The 24366-nt window shown below is 47.8% G+C and overlaps 1 protein-coding gene across 3 annotated transcripts; it reads right to left on the reverse strand.

The window, feature by feature from the left end:
* Positions 1 to 4092: 4092 nt before the first annotated feature.
* On the reverse strand, positions 4093 to 23211 carry LOC134054765 (PH and SEC7 domain-containing protein 4-like). Of its 3 annotated transcripts, XM_062510711.1 has the most exons (10): positions 23122 to 23211; positions 22876 to 23058; positions 21833 to 21891; positions 18349 to 18438; positions 17733 to 17776; positions 14215 to 14357; positions 11462 to 11666; positions 6312 to 6456; positions 4808 to 4945; positions 4093 to 4558 (listed from the first exon to the last, which is right to left on the reverse strand). In XM_062510711.1, the coding sequence occupies exons 3-10, from the start codon at positions 21860 to 21862 to the stop codon at positions 4103 to 4105; spliced, it is 1251 nt and encodes a 416-aa protein (XP_062366695.1). In that variant the 5' UTR covers positions 21863 to 21891; positions 22876 to 23058; positions 23122 to 23211; the 3' UTR covers positions 4093 to 4102. The 3 variants fall into 3 exon arrangements, with proteins under 3 accessions (XP_062366695.1, XP_062366694.1, XP_062366693.1); XM_062510710.1 differs by lacking the exons at positions 17733 to 17776; positions 18349 to 18438; positions 21833 to 21891; positions 22876 to 23058; positions 23122 to 23211 and adding an exon at positions 15057 to 15653 and having other exon boundaries at positions 14215 to 14924; XM_062510709.1 differs by lacking the exons at positions 17733 to 17776; positions 18349 to 18438; positions 21833 to 21891; positions 22876 to 23058; positions 23122 to 23211 and having other exon boundaries at positions 14215 to 15653.
* Between the last annotated feature and the right edge of the window lie 1155 nt (positions 23212 to 24366).

A 24366-nucleotide genomic window follows, 5' to 3' on the forward strand; every position in this document is an offset into this window, starting at 1 on the left:
TGTCAGAAATACTGGGAATAAAAACGGGAATTGTGTCAGAAATAGCGGGAATAAAAACGGGAATTGTGTCAGAAATAGCGGGAATAAAAACGGGAATTGTGTCAGAAATACTGGGAATAAAAACGGGAATTGTGTCAGAAATAGCGGGAATAAAAACGGGAATTGTGTCAGAAATACTGGGAATAAAAACGGGAATTGTGTCAGAAATAGCGGGAATAAAAACGGGAATTGTGTCAGAAATAGCGGGAATAAAAACGGGAATTGTGTCAGAAATAGCGGGAATAAAAACGGGAATTGTGTCAGAAATACTGGGAATAAAAACGGGAATTGTGTCAGAAATAGCGGGAATAAAAACGGGAATTGTGTCAGAAATAGCGGGAATAAAAACTGGGGGGGGAACTGGGAATTGTCTTGAAAATATCAGGAATAAACTGGGAATAAAGCCGGGAATGGTGTCAAAAAACCCTGGGAATAAAACCAGGGAACACCGAGAAAAAAATGGGAATAAACCACAGGAACACGGGGAAAACCCTGGAATAAACCCGGGAATAAACCTGGAAAAATTTGGGAATGAACCAAGGAATAAATCCTGGAATAAAACCTGGGAATAAAACTGGGAAACCTTGGGAATAAAACAGAATAAACTGGGGAATCACCTGGAAAAATTTGGGAATAAAACAGAATAAACCCGGGAATCACCTGGAAAAAAAATTGGGAATGAACCTGGGAATAAACTCTGGGAATAAACCTGGAAAAATTTGGGAATAAACCTGGGAATAAACTCTGGGAATAAACCTGGAAAAATTTGGGAATAAATCTGGGAATAAACCTGGAAACCTTGGGAATAAACTCTGGGAATAAAACTGGGGAATCACCTGGAAAAATTTGGGAATAAAGCCTGGGAATAAAACTGGAAAAATTTGGGAATAAACCCGGGAATCACCTGGAAAAAAATGGGAATGAACCCAGGAATAAATCCTGGAATAAAACCTGGGAATAAAACTGAAAAACCTTGGGAATAAACCTGGGAATCACCTGAAAAAAAAAAAAAAAACTGGGAATCAAATGGAATAAACCCGGGAATAAACCTGGAAAAAATTTGGGAATGAACCAAGGAATAAATCCTGGGATAAAACCTGGGAATAAAACTGGGAAACCTTGGGAATAAAACAGAATAAACTGGGGAATCACCTGGAAAAATTTGGGAATAAACCCGGGAATCACCTGGAAAAAAAATTGGGAATGAACCTGGGAATAAACTCTGGGAATAAACCTGGAAAAATTTGGGAATAAATCTGGGAATAAACCTGGAAACCTTGGGAATAAACTCTGGGAATAAACCTGGAAAAATTTGGGAATAAATCTGGGAATAAACCTGGAAAAACCTGGGAATAAACCCCGGGAATCTCCCCCAGGCAGGGACCGGGATCCGTTCCCCTCCCCCACCCCGTTCCCACCCGGGATTTTTCCAGCATTTCCTTGGCCCAGCTTGGAAAATTTTGGGAAAATTGCTGGAAAATTCTGGGGAAAATCCCAGGAATCATCCCCTATTCCCACCCCGAGCCGGATTTTTCCATCGGGATTTTTCCAGCATTTCCTTGCCCCAAGGGCAGGGTCCCAGGAAATTCCCGGTTTTTTTCCCACCTCCCACCTCCCAAAAAAAAAAAAAAAAAAAAAAGAAACCCTGGAATTCTGGGATTTGGGTCGGAATTCCCAGGATCGGGGTCAGAATTCCCGAGATTTGGGGCCAGAATTCCCGGGATTTGGTTTAGAATTCCCGAGGATTTGGGACCAGAATTCCTGGGATTGGGGTCAGAATTCCCGGGATTTGGGTTGGAATTCCCAGATTTGGGGTCGAAATTCCAGGGACTGGGATCAGAATTCCCAAGATTACAGCTGGAATTTTGGGATTTGGGTCAGAATTCCCAAGATCTGGGACCAGAATTCCCAAGATTAGGGTTGGAATTTTGGGATTCAGCTCGGAATTTCCAAGATCTGGGACCAGAATTCCCGAGGTTCGGGTCAGAATTTTTGGAATTGGGGCTGGAATCCCCAGGATTAGGATCAGGATTTCCAAGACTGGGGTTAGAATATTTGGGATTTGGGTTGGAATTCCCAGATTTGGGATCACAATTCCCAGGGTTTGGGTCGGAATTCCCAGACTGGGATCAGAATTCCCAACATTGGGATCAGAATTCCCGGGATTTGGGACCAGAATTCCCAAGATCAGGGTTGGAATTCTGGGATTTGGCTCCGAATTCCCAGATCTGGGACCAGAATTCCTGGGATTTGGGTTCAGAATTCCTGGGACTGGGATCAAAATTCCCAGCACGGGAATCAGAATTCCCAGATTTGGGACCAGAATTCCCAGGATCTGGGACCAGAATTCCTGGGATTTGGGTTGGAATTCCCAGATTTGGGATCAGAATTCCTGGGATTTGGGTTGGAATTCCCAGATTTGGGATCAGAATTCCCAGCATTTGGATCAGAATTCCCAGATTTGGGATCAGAATTCCCGGGTTTTTGGGTCGGAATTCCCAGATCTGGTGCCAGAATTCCCAGGATTTGGGATCAGAATTCCCAGATTTGGGTCGGAATTCCCAGACTGGGATCAGAATTCCCAACATTGGGATCAGAATTCCCGGGATCAGGGTTGGAATTTCGGGATTCAGCTCGGAATTCCCAGATTTGGAGCGTTCAGAATGGGGGGAAAAGGAAATACAGGATTTTGTGGCTTTTTTTTTTTTATTTTATTTTTGGGATTTTGGGGCTCTTGACACCGTCAGGAATTTGGGAAAAGCGGGAATTCCCAAATCCCTGGATCCCAATCCCAATTCCTCCTTCCTTCCCCCACCCCCCCCCCCCCCCCAAAATTCCCCAAATCCTCAAAAAAATCCTTGGAATTCTGTGGGGGGAGGGGCACCTTTATTGCACAGCACAGCAGGGAAATCCCAAATCCCCCCAAAATTCCCAAATTCCCCCAAAATGCCTTGGGGAAGGGGGCAGGATTCTGTGGGAAGAGGAATTTTGGGATTGGATTTTTTGGGATTGGATTTTCTGGATTGGATTTTTTTGGGATTGGATTTTTAGGGAATGGGGATTTTTTTATGGAATGGGGGATTTTTTGGGATTGGATTTTTTGGGAATGGGATTTTTGGGATTGGATTTTTTGGGATTGGATTTTCTGGATTGGATTTTTTTGGGGATTGGATTTTTTGGGAAAGGGGATTTTTTGGGATTGGATTTTTTGGGATGGGGATTTTGGGAATGGGGATTTTTTTATGGAATGGGGATTTTTTGGGAACAGGGATTTTTTTTGGGATGGGGATTTTTTGGGATTGGATTTTTTGGGATGGGGATTTTGGGAATGGGGGATTCCTGGGAAAGGATTTTTGGGAATGAGATTTTTGGGATTGGATTTTCTGGATTGGATTTTTTTTGGGATGGGGATTTTGGGAATGGGGATTTTTTATGGAATGGGGATTTTGGGATTGGATTTTTTTTGGAATTGGATTTTTTTGGGAAAAGGGATTTTTTTTGGGAATGGATTTTTTGGGATGGGGATTTTGGGAATGGGGGATTCCTGGGAAAGGATTTTTGGGAATGGGATTTTTGGGATTGGATTTTTTGGAATTGGATTTTTTGGGAATGGGGATTTTTTTGGGAATGGGGATTTTTTGGGAATGGGGATTTTTAGGGAAAGGGGAGGATTTTTGGGATGGGGAGTTTTTGGGATGGGGATTTTGAGATTGGATTTTTTTGGGAATGGATTTTTTGGGAAAGGGGATTTTTAGGAAATGGGGAGGATTTTTGGGATGGGGATTTTTGGGATGGGGACTTTTGGCAATTCCCTGAGTTTGTTCCCAATCCCGAGGGGAGCTCGGATCAGGATCCACCCCCCCCCCCCCCCAAAAAAAAAGAAACAACCAAAAAAAACCCAAAAACAACCCCAAAAAAACCCAAACTCGTACCGAGGGGGACACTGGGGCCACTGGGGGAGGGGCCACTGTCACATGGGAGTGTCCCTTGTCCCGGGGGCGGCACCTGGGGACACCGGAGGTGTCACGGGTGAACCTGGTGGCGCCCGGGGACACTCCGGGTGTCAGGGGCGGTCGCGGTGGCGCTTGGGGACAACGGCACGGGTGGCCCTGCGCTCGGAGATGTGACGCCGCACGCGCCCCAGTGGCCCCAGGGGTGGCTCGGGGACAAGCGAGGGACTGGAGTGAGCCTTGGTCAGGGAGGGGACATCACGGGGACACCGCGGGGCGTCCCCAGGGGACACCGGGACATCACGGGGACACCGCGGGGTGTCCCCAGGGGACACCGGGACATCACGGGGACACCGCGGGGTGTCCCCAAGGGACACCGGGACATCACGGGGACACCGCGGGGTGTCCCCAGGGGACACCGGGACATCACGGGGACACCGCGGGGTGTCCCCAGGGGACACCGGGACATCACGGGGACACCGCGGGGTGTCCCCAAGGGCCGCGCTGTCCCCGCTGTCCCCTCGCAGCCATGTCCCCAAGGCCTGCACGTAGGTCAGGGAGCGCTGGCGCTGTGGGGACGGTGACAGCGTCAGTGTCACCTCGGAGTGGCACCGAAGTGTCACCCCGATGTCACCGTGCCATCCCCCCCACGTCATCCCCGTGTCACCCCCAGTGTCCCCCCTGTCCCTGGGATCCCCTCAATGTCCCCCTGTCCCTCTGTCCCTCTGTCCCTCTGTCCCCTCTGTCCCCCTGTCCCCTGTCCCCCTGTCCCCCGTCCCTCTGTCCCCCTGTCCCCTGTCCCCCTGTCCCTCTGTCACCTCCTCCAGCAGGAACTCTCCCTGTTCCCGGTGCTCCTCCAGGTCCCGTCCCCGTCCCTCGGGCCGCAGCCGCTCGTGCTCCAGGATCTGGCACGTCACTGTCCCCAGCCAGCGGGACAGCCGGGCCAGCTGCTGCTCCTGGGGACATTGGGGACATCGGGGGCATTGGGGACATCGGGGACATCGGGGACATTGGGGACATTGGGGACATTGGGGACATTGGGGACATCGGGGACATCGGGGACATTGGGGACATCGGGGGCATTGGGGGCACTGGGGACATTGGGGACATCGGGGACATTGGGGACATTGGGGACATCGGGGGCATTGGGGACATTGGGGGCATTGGGGACATTGGGGGACATTGGGGACATCGGGGGCATTGGGGGCATTGGGGGACATTGGGGACATCGGGGACATTGGGGACATTGGGGACATCGGGGGCATTGGGGACATTGGGGGCATTGGGGACATTGGGGGACATTGGGGACATCGGGGACATCGGGGACATTGGGGACATCGGGGGCATTGGGGACATTGGGGACATTGGGGACATCGGGGGCATTGGGGACATTGGGGGCATTGGGGACATTGGGGGACATTGGGGACATCGGGGACATCGGGGACATTGGGGACATCGGGGGCATTGGGGGCATTGGGGACATTGGGGGACATTGGGGACATCGGGGACATCGGGGACATTGGGGACATCGGGGACATTGGGGGACATTGGGGACATCGGGGACATTGGGGACATTGGGGGCATTGGGGACATTGGGGGACATTGGGGACATCGGGGACATCGGGGACATTGGGGACATCGGGGGCATTGGGGACATTGGGGACATTGGGGACATCGGGGGCATTGGGGACATTGGGGGCATTGGGGACATTGGGGGACATTGGGGACATCGGGGACATCGGGGACATTGGGGACATCGGGGGCATTGGGGACATTGGGGACATCGGGGACATCGGGGGCATTGGGGGCATTGGGGACATTGGGGGCATTGGGGGCATTGGGGACATCGGGGACATTGGGGACATTGGGGACATCGGGGACATCGGGGACATTGGGGACATCGGGGACATCGGGGACATTGGGGACATCGGGGGCATTGGGGGCATTGGGGACATTGGGGGCATTGGGGGCATTGGGGACATCGGGGGCATTGGGGGCATCGGGGGCATTGGGGGCATTGGGGACATTGGGGACATCGGGGACATCACTGGGGACATTGGGGACATCAGGACAGCACTGACCAAATTTGGGGTTTTTGGGGTGTTTGGGATATTTGGGGTTTCTGGGGTTCCTATGGGGTATCTGGGGTTCCTATGGGGTATTTGGGGTATTTGGGGTTCCTATGGGGTATTTGGGGTTCCTATGGGGTATTTGGGGTATCTGGGGTTCCTATGGGGTATCTGGGGTTCCTATGGGGTCATTTGATGTATTTGGGGTTTTGGGGGTTCCGATGGGGTTTTTGGGGTGTTTTTGGGGTCTCACCGGGGGGCAGCGGCTCGGGGCCGAGGGCAGCACGGGTCTCACGAAGCGGGGCCGGGACCCCACGGCCGCGGGGAGCGGCGGCGCCGAGCAGAGCGCGGCGGCCACGTTGATCCCCCGGACCCACAGGGACAGCTCCGCCCCGCTCCTGTGACGTCACCGCCGCCTCAGCCGTGACGTCACCGTGACGTCACACCACCCCCACCCTCAAATCTGTTCACCCCCCCCCCCCCCAAAAACCGCTAAATCCCAAATGTCCCAAAGTGACCCCGAATCCCCAAAGTACCGAATACCCAAAGGTCTGAACCACAAAATGTCCCAAATATCCCAAATCTACCCCAAATTCCCCGAATCCACCCCAAATCTACCCCACAATCCCAAATCCACCCCAAATTCCCCGAATCCACCCCAAATCTACCCCACAATCCCAAATCTACCCCAAATTCCCCGAATCCACCCCAAATCTACCCCACAATCCCAAATCTACCCCAAATTTCCCGAATCCACCCCAAATCTACCCCACAATCCCAAATCTACCCCAAATTCCCCGAATCCACCCCAAATCTACCCCACAATCCCAAATCCACCCCAAATTCCCCGAATCCACCCCAAATCTACCCCACAATCCCAAATCCACCCCAAATTCCTCGAATCCACCCCAAATCTACCCCACAATCCCAAATCCACCCCAAATTCCTCGAATCCACCCCAAATCTACCCCACAATCCCAAATCCACCCCAAATTCCTCGAATCCACCCCAAATCTACCCCACAATCCCAAATCCACCCTAAATCTACCCCAAAATCCCAAGTCCACCCCAAATACCCCAAACCTCTGAAACCCCAAATATCCCAAATTGCTCTGAGTGACCCCAAATTTCTGAAATACCCCAAATCTGCCCCGAACCAGCCCAAACCCCTCAAATCCCAAAACCCGAACCCCTAAATCCCAAAACCCCCAAAACCCCAAGTTCCCAAATCCCCCTCAGTGACCCCAAAGCCCCAAATCCCAAATCCCCCAAAACCCAAATATCCCAAATCCCCCAATCCCTCCTCAATGACCCCAAAACCCCAAATCCCCAAATCCCCCAAACCCCAAATCGCCCAAAACCCCAAATCCCAAATATCCAAACCCCCAAAACCCCAAATCCCAAATCCCCAATCCCCAAATCCCCCAAACCCCAAATCCCCCAAAACCCAAATATCCCAAATCCCCCAAACCCCAAATCCCCCAAACCCCAAATCCCCCAAAACCCCAAATCCCAAATATCCAAACCCCCAAAACCCCAAATCCCAAATTCCCCAAAACCCCAAATACCCCAAATCCCCAAATCCCCCAAAACCCCAAATCCCCCAAACCCCAAATCCCCAAAAACCCAAATCCCAAATCCCCAATCCCCAAATCGCCCAAAACCAAAATCCCCCAAAACCCCAAAACCCCAAACCCCTGAATTTCCAAAACCCCAAAAATCCAAATCCAGGTGATTTAGGATTTTTTTTTTTTTTTTTTTAGGATTCGTAGGGTTTTTTTTATTATTTGGGTATTTAGGTTTTGGGATTTTTTTTCCCCCCAGATTTGGTTTCTTTTTCAGATTTGGGATTTTTTTTGTTTTTTTAGGATTGGGATTTTTTTCTGGATTTGATCTTCTGTTTGGATTTGGCATTTCTTTTTAGGACTTTGGATTTTTTTTAGGATTTGGATTTTTTTCAGATTTGGGATCTTTTTAGGATTGGGATTTTATCTGGATTTGATTTTCTTTTGGTATTTGGGATTTTTGTTGGGATTTGGGACTTTTTCCAGATTTGGGATTTTTTTTTCCCACACTCAAGTCATTTTTTGCCACCTGAATTTTTCTGTTTTGTTTTTTTTAACCTCACCAACACTTTGCCATTTTGGATTTCTTTATTTCTTTTTTCCCATTTAGGATTTTTTTTCCCATTTAGGATTTTTTTTTCCCATTCAGGATTTTTTTTCCCATTTAGGATTTTTTTTTCCCATTTAGGATTTTTTTTTTTGGCTCGTTGTTTTTTTTTTCCTATTTGGGATTTTTTTTTTTTTCACATTCAGGTCATTTTTTACCACCTGAATTCCAGCACTTGGGATTTTTTGTTGCTCCCATTTAGTTGTTTTTTTTTTTTAATTTATTTCCCATTTAGGATTTTTTTTTCCCCCATTTCATATTTTTTTTCCCATTTAGAATTTGATTTTTTTCCAATTTCCCAATTTTTTCCCATTTAGAATTTTTTCCCCATTTCTGCTTTTTTTCCTATTTCCGATTTTTTCCCATTTAGAGTTTGATTTTTTCCCATTTCCATTTTTTTCCCATTTCCAATTTTTCACATTTCTGATTTTTTCCCCTTTCCAATTTTTCCCATTCCTGATTTTTTCCCATTTACAATCTGATTTTTCCCAGTTATGATTTTTTCCCCATTTACAATTTGATTTTTTCCCCATTTCCGATTTTTTCCCCAATCTCAATCTGATTTTTCCCAGTTGATTTGCCCCATTCACAACTTGATTTTTTTCCCAGTTATGATTTTTCTCCCATTTGATTTTTTTCCCAATTATGTTTTTTTCCCATTCTCAATCTGATTTTTCCCAGTTATGATTTTTTTCCCATTTAATTTTCCCCATTTCCGACTTTTCCCCCCGTTCTCAATTTGATTTTCCCCATTTCCCACTTTCCCCATTCCCCATCTTTTCCCCATTCCCGATTTTTTCCCCATTCCCAATTTTTTCCCCATTCCTGATTTTCCTATTTCCCAATTTCCCCATTCCTGATCTTTTCCCCATTCCCGATTTTTTCCCCATTCCCGATTTTTTCCCCATTCCCCATCTTTTCCCCATTCCCGATCTTTTCCCCATTCCCGATTTTTTCCCCATTCCCGATTTTTTCCCCATTCCCCATCTTTTCCCCATTCCCGATTTTTTCCCCATTCCCGATTTTTTCCCCATTCCCCATCTTTTCCCCATTCCCCATCTTTTCCCCAGTCTCAATTTCCCCATTCCCAATCTTTTCCCCATTCCCAATATTTTCCCCATTCGCACTTTTCCCATTCCCCATCTTTTCCACATTTCCATTTTCCCCATTCCCAATTTTTTCCCCATTTCCGATTTCCGGATTCCCGATCTTTTCCCCATTCCCAATCTTTTCCCCATTCCCAATCTTTTCCCCATTCCCGATGTTTTCTCCATTCACGATGTTTTCCCCATTCCCGATTTCCCCATTCCCAATCTTTTCCCAAATTCCCAATCTTTTCCCCATTCCGGATCTTTCCCCATTCCGGATCTTTCCCCATTCCCCACCATTTCCCCATTTCCCATTGTTTCCCCATTCCCCATCTTTTCCCCATTCCTGATCGTTTCCCCATTCACTATGTTTTCCTCATTCCCAATTTCTTCCCCATTCCCGATTTTCCCATTCCCCATCTTTTCCCCATTCCCAATCTTTTCCCAAATTCCCCATCTTTTCCCAAATTCCCCATTTCCCCATCCCCGATCTTTTCCCCATTCCCCACCATTTCCCCATTCCTGACGTTTTCCCCATTCCCAATTTTTTCCCCATTCCCCATTGTTTCCCCATTCCCCATCTTTTCCCTATTCCCAATCTTTTCCCAATTTTCACTTTCCCATTCCCAATCTTTTCCCCATTCCCCATCTTTTCCCCATTCCTCGTCATTTCCCCATCCCTGATGTTTTCCCCATCCCTGATCTTTTCCCAAATTCCTCGTCATTTCCCCATTCCCCATCTTTTCCCCATTCCCCATTTCCCCATCCCCGATGTTTTCCCCATTCCCAATCTTTTCCCCATTCCCCATCTTTTCCCCATCCCCGATGTTTTCCCCATTCCCCATCTTTTCCCCCATTCCCCATCTTTTCCCCAATTCCCCATTTCCCCATCCCCATCTTTTCCCCATTCCCCATCTTTTCCCCATCCCCGATCTTTTCCCCATTCCCCATCTTTTCCCCATCCCCGATGTTTTCCCCATTCCCCATCTTTTCCCCATTCCCCATCTTTTCCCCATTCCCCATCTTTTCCCCATTCCCCATCTTTTCCCCATCCCCGATGTTTTCCCCATTCCCCATCTTTTCCCCATTCCCCATCTTTTCCCAAATTCCCCATTTCCCCATTCCCCATCTTTTCCCCATTCCCCATCTTTTCCCCATTCCCCATCTTTTCCCCATCCCCGATGTTTTCCCCATTCCCCATCTTTTCCCCATTCCCCATCTTTTCCCAAATTCCCCATTTCCCCATTCCCCATCTTTTCCCCATTCCCCATCTTTTCCCCATTCCCCATCTTTTCCCCATCCCCGATGTTTTCCCCCATTCCCCATCTTTTCCCCATTCCCCATTTCCCCATCCCCGATGTTTTCCCCATTCCCCATTTCCCCATCCCCGATGTTTTCCCCATCCCCGATGTTTTCCCCATTCCCCATCTTTTCCCCATTCCCGATTTTCCCATTCCCCATCTTTTCCCCATTCCCAATCTTTTCCCAAATTCCCCATCTTTTCCCAAATTCCCCGTTTCCCCATTCCCCATCTTTTCCCCATCCCCGATGTTTTCCCCATTCCCCATTTCCCCATCCCCGATGTTTTCCCCATCCCCGATCTTTTCCCCATTCCCCATTTCCCCATCCCCGATGTTTTCCCCATCCCCGATCTTTTCCCCATTCCCCATCTTTTCCCCATTCCCCATCTTTTCCCCATCCCCGATGTTTTCCCCATCCCCGATGTTTTCCCCATCCCCGATCTTTTCCCCATTCCCCATCTTTTCCCCATTCCCCATCTTTTCCCCAATTCCCCATTTCCCCATCCCCGATGTTTTCCCCATCCCCGATCTTTTCCCCATTCCCCATCTTTTCCCCATTCCCCATCTTTTCCCCATCCCCGATCTTTCCCCCATTCCCCATTTCCCCATCCCCGATCTTTTCCCCATTCCCCATCTTTTCCCCATTCCCCATCTTTTCCCCATCCCCGATGTTTTCCCCATCCCCGATGTTTTCCCCATCCCCGATCTTTTCCCCATTCCCCATCTTTTCCCCATTCCCCATCTTTTCCCCAATTCCCCATTTCCCCATCCCCGATGTTTTCCCCATTCCCCATCTTTTCCCCTCCGGGATTTGCCTCTCCCGGTCGCGGCGCGTCCCTCACCGCGCCTGGCACAGCATCTCGCAGCGCTCGCGGGTGCGCAGCAGGAACACGTGAGCTCTCTTGCCGTACTCGGGGTGCGGCAGCGCCAGCGCGTGCGGGAGCCCCAAAACCTCGGCCGGGGCCCCGGGGGGATCCCGCAGGAACAGCAGCCACGGGCCCCGGAGCTCGGCACGGAAACTGCGCCAGCCCCGCCGGCCCCACGGAGCTGGGACAAAGCAATTATTAGAAATTATTAGAAATTATTAGAAATTATTAGAAATTATTAGAAATTATAAATATGGATCTATGGATATGGGGATGGAAACTGCGCCAGCCCCGCGGAGCTGGGATAAATCAATTATTAGAAATTATTATAAATTATAAATATGGATCTATGGATATAGGGATGGAAACTGCGCCAGCCCCGCAGAGCTGGGATAAATCAATTATTATAAATTATTATAAATTATTATAAATTATTATAAATTATTAGAAATTATTATAAATTATTAGAAATTATAAATATGGATCTATGGATATGGGATGGAACCGCCGCCGGCCCCGCGGAGCTGGGATAAATCAATTATTATAAATTATTATAAATTATTATGAATTATTATAAATTATAAATATGGATCTATGGATATGGGGATGGAAACTGCGCCAGCCCCACGGAGCTGGGATAAATCAATTGTTATACATTATTATAAATTATTATAAATTATTATAAATTATTAGAAATTATTATAAATTATAAATATGAATTTATGGATAGTGAAATGAAAATGAAAATAAAAATAACTAAAAGTGAAACTTCAATGAAAAGCAGCAAAGAGAGGAGGGAAGGGCAAGGGGAGCCCCCAGAACGGAGCACCCTGGGATGGAGCACCCCCAGTCCCAGTACCCCCATTCCCATCACCCCCAGTCCCAGTATCCCCAGTCCCATCACCCCCAGTCCCAGTATCCCCAGTCCCAGTACCCCCAGTCCCAGTATCCCCAGTCCCATCACCCCCAGTCCCAGTATCCCCAGTCCCAGTATCCCCAGTCCCATCACCCCCAGTCCCATCACCCCCATTCCCAGTACCCCCAGTCCCAGTACCCCCAGTCCCATCACCCCCAGTCCCATCACCCCCATTCCCAGTACCCCCATTCCCAGTACCCCCATTCCCAGTACCCCCATTCCCAGTACCCCCAGTCCCAGTACCCCCAGTCCCAGTACCCCCATTCCCAGCACCCCCAGTCCCAGTATCCCCAGTCCCAGTATCCCCAGTCCCATCACCCCCATTCCCAGTACCCCCATTCCCAGTACCCCCAGTCCCAGTACCCCCATTCCCAGTACCCCCAGTCCCAGTACCCCCAGTCCCAGTACCCCCATTCCCAGTACCCCCAGTCCCAGTACCCCCAGTCCCAGTATCCCCAGTCCCAGTACCCCCAGTCCCATCACCCCCATTCCCAGTACCCCCATTCCCAGTACCCCCATTCCCAGTACCCCCAGTCCCAGTACCCCCAGTCCCAGTACCCCCAGTCCCATCACCCCCATTCCCAGTACCCCCATTCCCAGTACCCCCAGTCCCAGTACCCCCAGTCCCAGTATCCCCAGTCCCATCACCCCCAGTCCCAGTATCCCCAGTCCCAGTATCCCCAGTCCCATCACCCCCAGTCCCAGTACCCCCAGTCCCAGTACCCCCAGTCCCATCACCCCCATTCCCAGTACCCCCATTCCCAGTACCCCCATTCCCAGTACCCCCAGTCCCAGTACCCCCAGTCCCAGTATCCCCAGTCCCAGTACCCCCAGTCCCAGTACCCCCAGTCCCAGTATCCCCAGTCCCATCACCCCCAGTCCCGGTACCCCCAGTCCCAGTACCCCCAGTCCCAGTACCCCCAGTCCCATCACCCCCAGTCCCATCACCCCCAGTCCCAGTACCCCCAGTCCCAGTATCCCCAGTCCCAGTATCCCCAGTCCCATCACCCCCATTCCCAGTACCCCCATTCCCAGTACCCCCATTCCCAGTACCCCCAGTCCCAGTACCCCCAGTCCCAGTACCCCCAGTCCCATCACCCCCATTCCCAGTACCCCCATTCCCAGTACCCCCATTCCCAGTACCCCCAGTCCCAGTACCCCCAGTCCTATCACCCCCAGTCCCAGTATCCCCAGTCCCATCACCCCCAGTCCCAGTATCCCCAGTCCCAGTATCCCCAGTCCCATCACCCCCAGTCCCATCACCCCCAGTCCCATCACCCCCAGTCCCAGTATCCCCAGTCCCATCACCCCCAGTCCCATCACCCCCAGTCCCAGTATCCCCAGTCCCAGTATCCCCAGTCCCAGTATCCCCAGTCCCATCACCCCCATTCCCAGTATCCCCAGTCCCAGTACCCCCAGTCCCATCACCCCCATTCCCAGTATCCCCAGTCCCAGTACCCCCAGTCCCAGTACCCCCAGTCCCAGTATCCCCAGTCCCATCACCCCCAGTCCCATCACCCCCAGTCCCAGTACCCCCAGTCCCATCACCCCCAGTCCCAGTATCCCCAGTCCCATCACCCCCAGTCCCAGTACCCCCAGTCCCATCACCCCCAGTCCCAGTATCCCCAGTCCCATCACCCCCAGTCCCATCACCCCCAGTCCCATCACCCCCAGTCCCATCACCCCCAGTCCCATCACCCCCAGTCCCAGTATCCCCAGTCCCAGTATCCCCAGTCCCATCACCCCCAGTCCCAGTATCCCCATTCCCCCCATTCCCAGTCCCCCCCAGTATTCCCAGTATTCCCAGTCCCACCTCTCTTGCCGTGCCTCTCCCGCAGGATTTTCCTGCTCAGGATCCCGCAGGGTTCGGGGCCGGCTCCGCCCGGGGCAGCTCCGGGATCCGGGAATTTGGGGGGGGTCGGGGGGGTCCCCCCGGGCTGGGGCTCCCGCTCATCGCTGGGGGAGGGGAGGGGAGGGGAGGGGCACGAGTGGGGGAGGGGGCTCCCGAAATTCCCAAAAAGAAATCCCGAAATTCCCAAAAAAATTCCACAAAATTCCCAAAAAGAAATCCCAAAAATTCCCAAAAAAAATTCCACAAAATTCCCAAAAAATTCCACAAAATTCCCAAAAAGAAATCCCAAAATTCCCAAAAAAATTCCACAAAATTCCCAAAAAGAAATCCCGAAAATTCCCAAAAAAATCCACAAAATTCCCAAAAAGAAATCCCAAAATTCCCAAAAAAATTCCACAAAATTCCCCCCAAAAAATCCCAAAACTCCCCAAAAATCCCCACAATTCCCAAAAATCCCAAAATTAAAAAAAAAATCCCCAAAATTCCCAAAAAATCCCAAAACTCCCAAAAAAATCGCAAAATTCCAAAAAATCCACATAATTCCCAAAAAAATGCCAAAATCCACAAAAAAAGCCAAAATTCACAAAAAATCCCCAAAATCCCCCAAAATTCCAAAATAATCCCCAAAATTCCCAGAAAATCCCAAAACTCCCTAAAAAATCCCAAAAAATCTCCAAAATCCCCAAATTCCAAAAAAATCCCAAAACTCCCCAAAATCCCACAATTCCCAAAAATCCCCAAAATTCCCAAAAAATCCCAAAATTCCCAAAATCCACAAAATTCCCAAAAAAATCCCAAAAAACTCCAAAAAATCCACAAATTCCCAAAAAAATCCCAAAACTCCCCAAAAATCCCCAAAATTCCCAAAAAATCCCAAAATTCCCAAAATCCCCAAATTCCTAAAAATCCTAAAATTCCCAAAAAATCTCAAAACTCCCAAAAATCCCAATTCCCAAAAAATCCCCAGATTCCCAAAAAAATCCACAAAATTCCCAAAAATCCCCACAATTCCCAAAAATCCCCAAAATTAAAAAAAAATCCCAAAACTCCCCAAAATCCCACAATTCCCAAAAATCCCCAAAATTCCCAAAAAAATCCCAAAATTCCCAAAATCCACAAAATTCCCAAAAAAAATCCCAAAATTCCCCAAAAAATCCCCAAAAGTCCCAAAATTTCCCAAAATTTTCCCCAAAATCCCCCAAAATTCCCCCTCATTTTTCCCACATTCCCCAAATTCTCCCCAAATTCTCCCCAAATTCTCCCCAAATTTTCCCAAATTCCCCAAAATTCCCACAAGTTTCCCCAAATCTCCCCAAAATTCTCCCAAATTCTTCCCCAAATTCTTCCCCAAATTCCCCCAAATTCCCACAATTCTCCCCAATTTCCCCAAATTCCCCAAAATATCCCAAAAGTTTCCCCAAATTTCCCCAAAAATCTCCCCCAAATTCCCCAAATTCTCCCCAAATTTCATTAAATTCCCCAAAATTTCCCAAAATTCCCTCCAAATTCCCCAAATTTTCCCAAAATCCCCGAATTTTTCCCCAAAACCCCCCAAAACTCCCCCACATTTTTCCCAAATTCCCCAAAAATCTCCCCAAATTCTCCCAATTTCCCCAAATTCTTCCCCAAATTCTCCCCAAATTTTTCCCCTAATTCTCCCAATTTCCCCAAGTTCACCCAAATTTTTCCTCAAATTTTCCCAAAATTTCCCAAAATTCTCCCCCAAATCCCCCAAATTTTCCCAGATCCCCCAAAATTCCCACAAGTTTCCCAAATTCCCCAAATTCTCCCCAAATTTCATTAAATTCCCCAAAATTTCCCCCCAAATTTTCCCAAAATCCCCCAAATTCCCCCAAAACAACCCCACATTTTTCCCAAATTCCCCAAAATTCCCACCAGTTTCCCCAAATTTCCCCAAAATTCTCCCAAATTTCCCCCAATTCTTCCCCAAATTCTCCCAAATTCCCCAAAATTCTCCCAAATTCCCCAAAATTCTCCCAAATTCCCCAAAATTCTCCCAAATTCCCCAAATTCTCACCAAATTTTCCCCCCCAAATCCCCCAAATTTTCCCCAAATCCCCCAAAATTTTCACCAAATTCCCCCAAATTTTCCCGAAATTTTCCCCATTTTATCCCAAACAATTCCCTGAATTTACCCCCAATTTTTACCCCAAACTCCCCAAATTTTACCCCAAACCCCCCCGGATTTTTACCCCAAACCCCCAATTTTACCCCAAATCCCCCATTTTTACCCCAATTTTCACCCCAAACTCTCCCGGTTTTTTACCCCAACCCCCCCCCCCAATTTTACCCCAAACCCCCCAATTTTTGCCCCAAACCCCCAATATTCACCCCAAACCCCCCGGATTTTACCCCAAACTCCCCCGGATTTCACACCACACCCCAATTTCACCCCAAACCCCAATTTTACCCCAAACCCCCCCAATTTTCACCCCAAACCCCCCAATTTCACCCCACACCCCAATTTTCACCCCAAACCCCAATTTACCCCCCAAACCCCCCAATTTCACCCCAAACCCCCCCATTTTCACCCCAAACCCCAATTTTCACCCCAAACCCCAATTTTTACCCCCAACCCCCAATTTTCACCCCAAACCCCCCAATTATCACCCCAAACCCCAATTTCACCCCACACCCCAATTTTCACCCCAAACCCCCCAATTTTCACCCCAAACCCCAATTTTCACCCCCAAACCCCAATTTTTACCCAAACCCCAATTTTCACCCCAAACCCCCCAATTTTCACCCCAACCCCCCCCAATTTCACCCCACACCCCCAATTTTCACCCCAAACCCCCCAATTTCACCCCAAACCCCCCAATTTTCACCCCAAACCCCAATTTCACCCCAAACCCCCCCAATTTTCACCCCAAACCCCCCCCAATTTTCACCCCACACCCCAATTTTCACCCAAACCCCAATTTTACCCCAAACCCCCCAATTTCACCCCAAACCCCCCATTTCACCCCAAACCCCAATTTTCACCCCAAACCCCAATTTTTACCCCAAACCCCAATTTCACCCCAAACCCCCCAATTTTCACCCCAAACCCCCAATTTTCACCCCACACCCCAATTTTCACCCCAAACCCCCCAATTTTCACCCCAAACCCCCCAATTTTCACCCCAAACCCCAATTTTCACCCCAAACCCCCCAATTTTCACCCCAAACCCCCCAATTTTCACCCCAAACCCCAATTTTCACCCAAACCCCCCAATTTTCACCCCAAACCCCAATTTTCACCCCAAACCCCCCCAATTTTCACCCCAAACCCCAATTTTACCCCAAACCCCCCAATTTTACCCCAAACCCCCCCAATTTCACCCCACACCCCAATTTTACCCCAAACCCCCCAATTTTCACCCCAAACCCAATTTTCACCCCAAACCCCAATTTCACCCCAAACCCCCCAATTTTCACCCCAAACCCCCCCAGTTTTTGCCCCCAGGCGAGCTCACGTCGCCCACTCCAGTTTGTGGCTGCGGATGGAGCCGTACAAAGCCTGCGGGGAAAAGCCCAAAAAATTTAAAAAATTTTGGGATTTCTTGGATTTTTTTTTTTTTTTTTTTTTTTGACGGGGGGGGGTGGAAATTCCATTTATTTTCCTTATTTTTTTGAAAAGGATTTTTGGGTTTTTTTTTTTTTTAGGGTCAGAATCCGAATTTTTGATTCTTTTTTTCGTGCAAAATCCTCCTTTTCCCACTTCTTTTAATTTTTTTTTTTCCAGTTATTTTTCAAGGGTTTTTTTTTTTTTTTTTTTTTTTTGGTAGGACGATGCCAAATTTTGGGGTTTTTTGGGTTTTTTTGAGGCGGATCTGAGCATTTTTTAGGAGGGGAAAAACCCTTTTTTTTCCCCACCCCCCTCCCTTTTGGCTTTTTTTTTTTTTTTTTTTTTAGGGTGAGAATCCCAATTTTGCGGGGATTTTTTTTTTCTTTTTTTGGTGCAGAATCCTCATTTTTCCAGGGATTTTTTCGGGGTTTTTTTTTGGGGAGGATTTCAGATTTTTCTCGTAGGACAATCCCGAATTGTTGGATTTGGGATTTTTTTGGGTATTTTTGTTTTTTTTGGGTTACCTTGAGCTGCTCCTTGGGGAAATCCTGCCCGTCCATCATCCCGCTCAGGTTGGTCACGAATTCGGAGCTGCTCATGGCCCGGCCCAGGCGCTGCGGGGTCGGGGGGTCCCAAAAATCACCCCAAAAATCACCCCAAAAACGGCAAAAAAATCCCCAAATCCAACCCCTGGGGATGATCTGCCCCAAATCCACCCAAAATTCTGTAAAAATTACCCCAAAAATCCCCCCAAATCACCCCAAATCACCCCAAAAATTACAAAAAAACCCCAAATCCAACCCCTGGGGATGATCCGCCCTAAATCCACCCAAAATTCTGCAAAAATCACCCCAAAAATCACCCCAAAAATCACCCCAAAAATCACCCCAAAAATCACCCCAAAAATTACAAAAACCCCAAATCCACCCCAAATCTTCCAAAATCGCCCAAAATCACCCCAGAAACGGCAAAAAAATCCCCAAATCCACCCCCTGGGGATGATCCGCCCTAAAATCCACCCAAAATCCTGCAAAAATCACCCCAAAAACTCCCAAAATCACCCCCAAAAATTACAAAAAAACCCCAAATCTTCCAAAAATCACCCCAAAATCACCCAAAATTACAAAAATCCCAAATCCAACCCCTGGGGATGATCTGCCCCAAATCCACCCAAAATCCTGTAAAAATTACCCCAAAAATCCCCCAAAATCACCCCCAAAATTACCCCCAAAATCCCCCAAAATCACCCCAAAATCACCCCCAAAAATTACAAAAAACCCAAATCTTCCAAAATCACCCCAAAATCACCCCAAAATTACAAAAATCCCCAATCCAACCCCTGGGGATGATCTGCCCCAAATCCACCCAAAATCCTGTAAAAATCACCCCAAAAATCCCCCAAAATCCCCCCAAAATCACCCAAAAATTACAAAAAACCCAAATCCACCCCCTGGGGATGATCTGCCCCAAATTCCCCAAAATCCCCCCCAAAATCCACTCCAAAATTCCCCCAAAATCCCTCAAAATTCCCCCAAAATCCTCCAAAATCCCCAAAATCCTCCAAATTCCCCAAAATCCACCCCAAAATCCCCCAAAATCCACCCCGAAATTCCCAAAATCCACCCCAAATCCCCCGAAATTCCCCAAAATTCCCCAAAATCCTCCAAATCCCCAAAATCCACCCCAAAATCCCCCGAAATTCCCCCCAAATTTCCCCAAAATTCCCCCAAATTTCCCCAAAATCCCCCAAAATTCCCCCCAAAATTCCCCCCAAAACCCCATAAAAATCCACCCCAAAAACCACAAAAACCCCCAAATCCTCCCCAAAATCCCCCCAAAAACGAGAAAATCCCAAAATCCCCAAAAATCCCCCAAAAGTCGGGGCCGCTCACCTGGCCGTGCACGTCGGGGATTTGGGGTTTGGGGGATTTTTGGGGATTTTTGGGGATTTTTTTGGGGATTTTTTTGGGTTTTTTTGGGTTTTTGGGTTTTTTTGGGGTTACCTGGCTGTGCAGGTCAATGGGATTTTGGGGATTTTTAGGGATTTTTGGGGATTTTTTTGGGTTTTTTGGGGGTTTTTTTTGGGGTTTTTTTGGGGTTACCTGGCTGTGCAGGTCAGTCGAATTTTGGGGATTTTTGGGTTTGTTTTTTGGGGTTTTTTTGGGGGTTTTTGGGGTTTTTTTGGGGTTTTTTTGGGGTTACCTGGCCGTGCAGGTCAATGGGATTTTGGGGATTTTTAGGGATTTTTGGGGATTTTTTTGGGTTTTTTGGGGTGGTTTTTTTGGGGTTTTTTTGGGGTCACCTGGCTGTGCAGATCAGTGGAATTTTGGGTTTTTTGGGTTTGTTTTTTGGGGTTTTTGGGATTTTTTGGGGTTTTTTTTGGGGTTACCTGGCTGTGCAGGTCAGTCGAATTTTGGGGATTTTTGGGGATTTTTTGGGGGTTTTGGGGTTTTTTTTGCGGTTTTTTGGGGGTTACCTGGCTGTAAAGGTCAGTGGAATTTTGGGGATTTTGGGGGATTTTTGGGTTTGTTTTTTGGGAATTTTTGGGATTTTTGGGGATTTTTTTGGGGTTTTTTTGGGGTGGTTTTTTGGGGATTTTTGGGTTACCTGGCCGTGCAGGTCAATGGATTTTGGGGGATTTTGGGGATTTTTGGGTTTGTTTTTTGGGGTTTTTTGGGGGTTTTTGGGGTTTTTTGGGGGTTTATTTGGGGCTACCTGGCCATGCAGGTCAATGGGATTTTGGGGATTTTTGGGGATTTTTGGGGATTTTTTTTGGGTTTTTGGGGTGGTTTTTTTGGGTTTTTTTTTTTGGGGTCACTTGGCTGTGCAGGTCAGTGGAATTTTGGGGATTTTTGGGGATTTTTGGGGATTTTTTTGGGTTTTTGGGTTTTTTTGGGGTTTTTTGGGGTTACCTGGCCGTGCAGGTCAATGGAATTTTGGGGATTTTTAGGGATTTTGGGGATTTTTTTTGGGTTTTTTGGGTGGTTTTTTTGGGGTTTTTTTGGGGTTACCTGGCTGTGCAGGTCAGTCGATTTTGGGGATTTTTGGGGATTTTTTGGGGGTTTTTGGGTTTTTTGGGGGTTTTTTGGGGTTACCTGGCTGTAAAGGTCAGTGGAATTTTGGGGATTTTGGGGGATTTTTGGGTTTGTTTTTTGGGAATTTTTGGGGATTTTTGGGGATTTTTTTTGGGTTTTTGGGGTGTTTTTTTGGGTTTTTTTTTGGGGTCACCTGGCTGTGCAGATCAGTGGAATTTCGGGTTTTTTGTTTTTTTTGGGGGGGGTTTTGGGGTTTTTTTTGGGGTTTTTTGGGTTACCTGGTCGTGCAAGTCAATGGGATTTTTGGGGTGGTTTTGGGTTTTTTTGGGGTTTTTTGGGGGTTTTTTTTTGGGTTACGGGGCCGTGCAAGTCAATGGGGTTGTTTTTGGGGAGGTTTTTGGGGTTTTTTTTGGGTTTTTTTGGGGGGTCACCTGGCTGTGCAGGTCAGTGGAATTTTGGGGTTTTTTGGGTTTTTTGGGGTTTTTTTTGGGGTTACCGGGCCGTGCAGGTCAATGGGGTTTTTGGGGTGGTTTTTGGGGTTTTTTGGGGTTTTTTTTGGGGTTTTTTTTGGGGTTACCGGGCCGTGCAGGTCAATGGGGTTTTTGGGGTGGTTTTTGGGGTTTTTGGGGTTTTTTTTTGGGGGTTTTTTTTGGGTTACCGGGCCGTGCAGGTCAATGGGGTTTTTGGGGTGGTTTTGGGGTTTTTTTGGTTTTTTTTGGGGTTACCGGGCCGTGCAGGTCAATGGGGTTTTTGGGGTGTTTTTTGGGGTTTTTGGGGTTTTTTTTTGGGGTTTTTTTTGGGGTTACCGGGCCGTGCAGGTCAGTGGGGTTGTTTTTGGGGTGGTTTTTGGGGTTTTTTGGGGGTTTTTTTTGGGGTTTTTTTTTGGGGTTACCGGGCCGTGCAGGTCAATGGGGTTTTTGGGGTGGTTTTTGGGTGGTTTTTGGGTTTTTTTTGGGTTTTTTTTTGGGGTTACCGGGCCGTGCAGGTCGGTGTTGAGCAGCATCAGGGCACAGGTCAAGGTGTGAACGGAGTCTGGGGGATTTGGGGTTTGGGGGGGTCAGGGGACCCCAAAACCCCCCCAGGGGACCCAAAACCCCCCCAGGGGACCCCAAAACCTCCCCAGGGGAGCCCAAAGGTTTTGGGGTGGGGGGGGAGGGGAAACTGAGGCACGGGAGGGGATGAAGGGATTTGGGAATTCTGGGTGGGTTTGGGGTTTTTGGGGTCAGTTTTGGGGTTTTTGGGGTGGGTTTGGGGTTTTTGGGGGTTGGATTGGGGTTTTTGGGGTCGGTTTTGGGGTCAGTTTGGGGTTTTTGGGGTGGGTTTGGGGTTTTGGGTTGGGTTTGGGGTTGGTTTGGGGTTTTTTGGTTTTGGGGGTGGATTGGGGGTTTTTGGGGTGGGTTTGGGGTTTTTGGGGTCAGTTTTGGGCTTTTGGGGTTTTTGGTGGATTTGGGGTTGGATTGGGGTTTTGGGGGTGGATTTGGAGTTTTTGGGGTCAGTTTTGGGGTTTTGGGGTTGGTTTGGGTTTTTTGGGGTGGGTTTGGGGTTTTGGGGTTGGTTTGGGGTTTTTGGGGTGGGTTTGGGGTTTTTGGGGTCAGTTTTGGGGGTTTTGGGGACAGTTTTGGGGTTTTTGGGGTAGGTTTGGGTTTGGATTGGGGTTTTTGGGTCAGTTTTGGGGTTTTGGGGTTGGTTTGGGGTTTTTGGGGTTTTTGGGGTCAGTTTTGGGTTTTTGGGGTGGGTTTGGGGTTGGATTGGGGTTTTTTGGTTTTGGGGGTGGGTTTGGGATTTTTGGGGTTGGTTTGGGGTTTTGGGGTGGGTTTGGGGTTTTTGGGGTCAGTTTTGGGTTTTTGGGGTGGGTTTGGGGTTGGATTGGGGTTTTTTGGTTTTGGGGGTGGGTTTGGGGTTTTTGGGGTCAGTGTTGGGGTTTTTGGGGTCCGTTTTGGTGTTTTTGGGGTCAGTTTTGGGGTTCTGGGTTTTGGGGTCAGTTTTGGGGTTTTGGGGTCAGTTTTGGGGTCTCACCAGACGAGGGGAAGGCCCCGGGGTTGCACTGGTGGAACCTTCTGGAGAAATGTCCCAGGACTCGCTCGCGCTCCTGGGTCTCACCTGAGAGCACCAGAGCCCTCAGGAACGTCCTGGAACACCCAAAAACACCCAAAAAACCCTAAAAAACATCCTGGAACACCCAAAAACACCCAAAAAACCCTAAAAAACATCCAAAAAACCCTAAAAAACATCAAAAAAACACCCAAAAACACCCAAAAAAACCTAAAAAACATCCTGGAACACCCAAAAACACCCAAAAAACCCTAAAAAACATCCAAAAAACCCTAAAAAACATCAAAAAAACACCCAAAAACACCCAAAAAAAACCCTAAAAAACATCCTGGAACACCCAAAAACACCCAAAAAACCCTAAAAAAACATCCTGGAACACCCAAAAACACCCAAAAAACCCTAAAAAACATCCAAAAAAACCCTAAAAAACATCAAAAAAAACACCCAAAAACACCCAAAAAAACCTAAAAAACATCCTGGAACACCCAAAAACACCCAAAAAACCCTAAAAAACATCCAAAAAACCCTAAAAAACATCAAAAAAACACCCAAAAACACCCAAAAAAACCCTAAAAAACATCCTGGAACACCCAAAAACACCCAAAAAACCCTAAAAAACATCCTGGAACACCCAAAAACACCCAAAAAACCCTAAAAAAACATCCAAAAAACCCTAAAAAAACATCAAAAAAACACCCAAAAACACCCAAAAAAACCTAAAAAACATCCTGGAACACCCAAAAACACCCAAAAAACCCTAAAAAACATCCAAAAAACCCCTAAAAAACATCAAAAAAACACCCAAAAACACCCAAAAAACCCTAAAAAACATCCAAAAAACTCCCGAAAACACCCAAAAAACTCCAAAAAACATCCAAAAAACTCCAAAAAAACATCCAAAAAACCATAAAAAACATCAAAAAAACACCCAAAAAACTCCAAAAAAAAATCCAAAACAACGTCCTGGAACAACCAAAAACACCAAAAATTCCCCAACCTCCCCGAAATCCCCCCAAAATTCCCCCCAAAAATCCTCCCAAAAAAATTCCCAAAAATTCCCAAAAGTTCCCCAAATTCTCCCCAAAATCCCCCAAATATCCCCAAGAATTCCCCAAAAATTTCAAAAAATCTCCCCAAATCATCCCCCCAAAAAAATTCCCAAAAAATCTGAAAAAAAATCCAAAAATTCCACAAAATTGCCAAAAAATCCCCCCAAAATTCCCAAAAATCCCCCCAAAAAATTCAAAAAAATCCCCCCAAATCATCCAAAAAAATTTCCAAAAAAATCCGAAAAAAATTCCCAAAAATCCCCCCAAAATCCCCCCCAAAATTCCCAAAAATCCCCCCAAATCATCCCAAAAAAAAGCCGAAAAAAAAATCCCAAAAATTCCACAAAATCCCCCCAAAAATTCCCCAAAATCCCCCAAATCATCCCAAAAAAGTCCCAAAAAATCC

Source organism: Cinclus cinclus, chromosome 29, assembly GCF_963662255.1.
Source record: "Cinclus cinclus chromosome 29, bCinCin1.1, whole genome shotgun sequence".
Lineage (NCBI taxonomy): Eukaryota > Metazoa > Chordata > Aves > Passeriformes > Cinclidae > Cinclus > Cinclus cinclus.